The sequence below is a fragment of the Dendropsophus ebraccatus genome, chromosome 2 (assembly GCF_027789765.1).
Source record: "Dendropsophus ebraccatus isolate aDenEbr1 chromosome 2, aDenEbr1.pat, whole genome shotgun sequence".
NCBI lineage: Eukaryota > Metazoa > Chordata > Amphibia > Anura > Hylidae > Dendropsophus > Dendropsophus ebraccatus.
Genome location: NC_091455.1, coordinates 218,929,719 through 218,935,718, shown reverse-complemented (window position 1 = coordinate 218,935,718; position 6,000 = coordinate 218,929,719). Strand labels below are relative to the sequence as shown.

General features: G+C 57.6%; 1 protein-coding gene across 4 annotated transcripts in view; it reads right to left on the bottom strand.

Moving 5' to 3' along the window:
- The window catches only part of AGAP3 (ArfGAP with GTPase domain, ankyrin repeat and PH domain 3), a 100,214-nt gene that overhangs the window by 64,179 nt on the left and 30,035 nt on the right, over positions 1 to 6,000 (bottom strand). For all 4 annotated transcript variants that reach the window (XM_069959591.1, XM_069959588.1, XM_069959589.1 and 1 more), the window contains exon 2: positions 4,346 to 4,404. In XM_069959591.1, coding sequence (XP_069815692.1) covers positions 4,346 to 4,404 — 59 coding nt within the window. The remainder of the gene's footprint in view (positions 1 to 4,345; positions 4,405 to 6,000) is intronic.

Sequence of the window (6,000 nt, the reverse complement as noted above, 5' to 3'; positions counted from 1 at the left end):
AGCAAGACGAGAGAGAGAGAGAGAGCAAGACGAGAGAGAGAGAGAGCAAGACGAGAGAGAGAGAGAGAGAGCAAGACGAGAGAGAGAGAGAGAGAGAGCAAGACGAGAGAGAGAGAGAGCAAGACGAGAGAGAGAGAGAGCGCAAGACGAGAGAGAGAGAGAGAGAGAGAGCGCAAGACGAGAGAGAGAGAGAGAGAGCGCAAGACGAGAGAGAGAGAGAGAGAGCAAGACGAGAGAGAGAGAGAGAGAGAGCAAGACGAGAGAGAGAGAGAGAGAGCAAGACGAGAGAGAGAGAGAGAGAGCAAGACGAGAGAGAGAGAGAGAGCGCAAGACGAGAGAGAGAGAGAGAGCGCAAGACGAGAGAGAGAGAGAGAGAGCGCAAGACGAGAGAGAGAGAGAGAGCGCAAGACGAGAGAGAGAGAGAGAGCGCAAGACGAGAGAGAGAGAGAGAGCAAGACGAGAGAGAGAGAGAGAGCAAGACGAGAGAGAGAGAGAGAGAGAGCAAGACGAGAGAGAGAGAGAGAGCAAGACGAGAGAGAGAGAGAGCGCAAGACGAGAGAGAGAGAGAGCGCAAGACGAGAGAGAGAGAGAGAGCAAGACGAGAGAGAGAGCAGAGAGCACGACGAGAGAGAGAGAGAGAGCAAGACGAGAGATGAGAGAGAGAGCAAGACGGAGAGAGAGAGAGAGAGCAAGACGAGAGAGAGAGAGAGAGCAAGACGAGAGAGAGAGAGAGAGAGCGCAAGACGAGAGAGAGAGAGAGAGCGCAAGACGAGAGAGAGAGAGAGAGAGAGCAAGACGAGAGAGAGAGAGAGAGAGAGCAAGACGAGAGAGAGAGAGAGAGAGAGCAAGACGAGAGAGAGAGAGAGAGAGAGAGCAAGACGAGAGAAAGAGAGAGAGAGCAAGACGAGAGAAAGAGAGAGAGAGCAAGACGAGAGAGAGAGAGAGAGCAAGACGAGAGAGAGAGAGAGCAAGACGAGAGAGAGAGAGAGAGAGAGAGAGAGAGAGCAAGACGAGAGAGAGAGAGCAAGACGAGAGAGAGAGAGCAAGACGAGAGAGAGAGAGAGAGAGAGCAAGACGAGAGAGAGAGAGAGAGAGCGCAAGACGAGAGAGAGAGAGAGCAAGACGAGAGAGAGAGAGGGCGAGCAAGACGAGAGAGAGAGAGGGCGAGCAAGACGAGAGAGAGAGAGAGGGCGAGCAAGACGAGAGAGAGAGAGAGAGGGCGAGCAAGACGAGAGAGAGAGAGAGAGGGCGAGCAAGACGAGAGAGAGAGAGAGAGAGAGAGAGGGCGAGCAAGACGAGAGAGAGAGGGCGAGCAAGACGAGAGAGAGAGAGAGAGAGAGAGGGCGAGCAAGACGAGAGAGAGAGAGAGGGCGAGCAAGACGAGAGAGAGAGAGAGGGCGAGCAAGACGAGAGAGAGAGAGAGAGAGAGAGAGGGCGAGCAAGACAAGAGAGAGAGAGAGAGAGAGGGCGAGCAAGACGAGAGAGAGAGAGAGAGAGGGCGAGCAAGACGAGAGAGAGAGAGAGAGAGAGAGAGGGCGAGCAAGACGAGAGAGAGAGAGGGCGAGCAAGACGAGAGAGAGAGAGGGCGAGCAAGACGAGAGAGAGAGAGGGCGAGCAAGACGAGAGAGAGAGAGGGCGAGCAAGACGAGAGAGAGAGAGGGCGAGCAAGACAGGAGAGAGGGCGAGCAAGACAGGAGAGAGGGCGAGCAAGACAGGAGAGAGGGCGAGCAAGACAGGAGAGAGGGCGAGCAAGACAGGAGAGAGGGCGAGCAAGACAGGAGAGAGGGCGAGCAAGACAGGAGAGAGAGAGAGAAAGAGAGAGGGCGAGCAAGACGAGAGAGAGAGAGAAAGAGAGAGAGGGTGAGCAAGACGAGAGAGAGAGAGAAAAAGGGAGAGAGAGAGGGTAAGCAAGACGAGAGAGAGGGGCGAGCAAGACGGGAGAGAGAAAGCGCGCGCAAGACGGGAGAGAGGGCGAGCAAGACGGGAGAGAGTGCAAGCAAGAAGAGAGCAAGCGAGCAAGACAGGAGGGAGCGAGCGAGCAACGAGCGAGCGAGCGAGCAAGACAGGAGGGAGCGAGCGAGTGAGCAAGACAGGAGGGAGAGAGCGAGCGAGTGAGCAAGACAGGAGGGAGAGAGCGAGCAAGACAGGAGGGAGAGAGCGAGCGAGCAAGACAGGAGGGAGAGAGCGAGCGAGCAAGACAGGAGGGAGAGAGCGAGCGAGCAAGACAGGAGGGAGAGAGCGAGCGAGCAAGACAGGAGGGAGAGAGCGAGCGAGCAAGACAGGAGGGAGAGAGCGAGCGAGCGAGCAAGACAGGAGGGAGGGAGAGAGCGAGCGAGCGAGCAAGACAGGAGGGAGGGAGAGAGCGAGCGAGCGAGACAGGAGGGAGAGAGCGAGCGAGCAAGACAGGAGGGAGAGAGCGAGCGAGCGAGCAAGACAGGAGGGAGAGAGCGTGCGAGCGAGCAAGACAGGAGGGAGAGAGCGAGCGAGCGAGCAAGACAGGAGGGAGAGAGCGTGCGAGCAAGACAGGAGGGAGAGAGCGAGCGAGCAAGACAGGAGGGAGAGAGCGAGCAAGCGAGCGAGCAAGACAGGAGGAAGAGAGCGAGCAAGACAGGAGAGAGAGAGCGCGCGAGCATGACGGGAGAGAGAGCGTGCGAGCAAGACGGGAGAGAGAGCGTGCGAGCAAGACGGGAGAGAGAGCGTGCGAGCAAGACGGGAGAGAGAGAGTGCGAGCAAGAAGAGAGCGAGCGAGCAAGACAGGAGGGAGCGAGCGAGCGAGTGAGCAAGACAGGAGGGAGCGAGCGAGCGAGTGAGCAAGACAGGAACGAGCGAGTGAGCGAGCAAGACAGGAGGGAGCGAGCGAGCAAGACGGGAGGGAGCGAGCGAGCGAGCGAGCAAGACAGGAGGGAGGGAGCGAGCGAGTGAGCAAGACAGGAGGGAGCGAGCGAGTGAGCAAGACAGGAGGGAGCGAGCGAGCAAGACAGGAGGGAGTGAGCGAGCAAGACAGGAGGGAGCGAGCGAGCAAGACAGGAGGGAGCGAGCGAGCAAGACAGGAGGGAGCGAGCAAGACAGGAGGGAGCGAGCGAGCGAGCAAGACAGGAGGGAGAGAGCGAGCGAGCAAGACAGGAGGGAGAGAGCGAGCGAGCAAGACAGGAGGGAGAGAGCGAGCGAGCAAGACAGGAGGGAGAGAGCGAGCGAGCAAGACAGGAGGAAGAAAGCGAGCAAGACAGGAGGGAGAGAGCGAGCGAGCGAGCAAGACAGGAGAGAGAGAGCGAGCGAGCAAGACAGGAGGGAGAGAGCGAGCGAGCAAGACAGAAGGGAGAGAGCGAGCGAGCAAGACAGGAGGAAGAAAGCGAGCAAGACAGGAGGGAGAGAGCGAGCGAGCAAGACAGGAGGGAGCGAGCGAGCGAGTGAGCAAGAAAGGAATGAGCGAGCGAGCGAGTGAGCGAGCAAGACAGGAGGGAGCGAGCGAGCAAGACGGGAGGGAGCGAGCGAGCAAGACAGGAGGGAGGGAGCGAGCGAATGAGCAAGACAGGAGGGAGCGAGCGAGTGAGCAAGACAGGAGGGAGCGAGTGAGCAAGACAGGAGGGAGTGAGCGAGCAAGACAGGAGGGAGCGAGCGAGCAAGCAAGACAGGAGGGAGCGAGCGAGCGAGCAAGACAGGAGGGAGAGAGCGAGCGAGCAAGACAGGAGGGAGAGAGCGAGCGAGCAAGACAGAAGGGAGAGAGCGAGCGAGCAAGACAGGAGGAAGAAAGCGAGCAAGACAGGAGGGAGAGAGCGAGCGAGCAAGACAGGAGGGAGAGAGCGAGCGAGCAAGACAGGAGGGAGAGAGCGAGCGAGCAAGACAGGAGGAAGAAAGCGAGCAAGACAGGAGGGAGAGAGCGAGCGAGCAAGACAGAAGGGAGAGAGCGAGCGAGCAAGACAGGAGGGAGAGAGCGAGCGAGCAAGACAGGAGGGAGAGAGCGAGCGAGCAAGACAACAGGGATAGAGCGAGCAAGCGAGCAAGACAGGAGGGATAGAGCGAGCAAGCGAGCAAGACAGGAGGGATAGAGCGAGCAAGCGAGCAAGACAGGAGGGATAGAGCGAGAAAGACAGGAAGGAGAGAGCGAGCCAGCGAGCAAGACAGGAGGGAGAGAGTGAGCAATACGGAAGGCAGATCGAGCAAGGTGGTCGAGAGCGAGCATTATTGTAGACAGGGAGCCCAGGAGGCCTCAGCGCTTAGAATTGATCACCCCCACCAGTTACTGGCAGCAGCCAGGAGGCGCCACAAATTGTTGTCAGCACCAGGACGAGCATGCTTAATGCCCTTTCCACCACCACCCCCCACCCCCCCAATACTGCACTCTTACCACTTTGAGTTCTGGCACAGAGCGACTCAGGGTCCACTCCTGACTGTTCACAAAGGAATCTGGAAACAAAAAAGAAAATAAAATCAGCAAGAGCATCCAAGCACCTCCCACATCATCTTCCCAATAGTGTATACTCCCATGGCTCCTCCCACATCATCTTCCCAATATTGTACACTCCCATGGCTCCTCCCACATCATCTTCCCAATATTGTACACTCCCATGGCTCCTCCCACATCATCTTCCCAATATTGTAAATTCCCATGGCTCCTCCCACATCTGCTTTCCATCATTGTAAATTCCCATGGCTCCTCCCACATCTGCTTTCCATCATTGTAAATTCCCATGGCTCCTCCCACATCTGCTTTCCATCATTGTAAATTCCCATGGCTCCTCCCACATCTGCTTTCCATCATTGTAAATTCCCATGGCTCCTCCCACATCTGCTTTCCATCATTGTAAATTCCCATGGCTCCTCCCACATCTGCTTTCCATCATTGTAAATTCCCATGGCTCCTCCCACATCTGCTTTCCATCATCGTACATTCCCATGGCTCCTCCCACATCTGCTTCCCATCATCGTACATTCCCATGGCTCCTCCCACATCTGCTTCCCATCATCGTACACTCCCATGGCTCCTCCCACATCTGCTTCCCATCATCGTACACTCCCATGGCTCCTCCCACATCTGCTTCCCATCATCGTACACTCCCATGGCTCCTCCCACATCTGCTTCCCATCATCGTACACTCCCATGGCTCCTCCCACATCTGCTTCCCATCATCGTACACTCCCATGGCTCCTCCCACATCTGCTTCCCATCATCGTACACTCCCATGGCTCCTCCCACATCTGCTTCCCATCATCATACACTCCCATGGCTCCTCCCACATCTGCTTCCCATCATCATACACTCCCATGGCTCCTCCCCTCTCTTTCCCCTGTACGGACCCTCTGTCCCTCTCTTTCCCCTGTACGGACCCTCTGTCCCTCTCTTTCCCCTGTACGGACCCTCGGTCCCTCTCTTTCCCCTGTACGGACCCTCGGTCCCTCTCTTTCCCCTGTACGGACCCTCGGTCCCTCTCTTTCCCCTGTACGGACCCTCGGTCCCTCTCTTTCCCCTGTACGGACCCTCGGTCCCTCTCTTTCCCCTGTACAGACCCTCGGTCCCTCTCTTTCCCCTGTACGGTCCCTTCATCTCTCTTTCCTCTGTACAGACCCTTCATCTCTCATTCTCCCTGTACGGACCCTTCATCTCTCATTCCCCCTGTAAGGACCCTTCATCTCTCTTTCCCCTGTACGGACCCTCGGTCCCTCTCTTTCCCCTGTACGGACCCTTCATCTCTCATTCCCCCTGTAAGGACCCTTCATCTCTCTTTCCCCTGTACGGACCCTCGGTCCCTCTCTTTCCCCTGTACGGACCCTCGGTCCCTCTCTTTCCCCTGTACGGACCCTCGGTCCCTCTCTTTCCCCTGTACGGACCCTCGGTCCCTCTCTTTCCCCTGTACGGACCCTCGGTCCCTCTCTTTCCCCTGTACGGACCCTCGGTCCCTCTCTTTCCCCTGTACGGACCCTCGGTCCCTCTCTTTCCCCTGTACGGACCCTCGGTCCCTCTCTTTCCCCTGTACGGACCCTCGGTCCCTCTCTTTCCCCTGT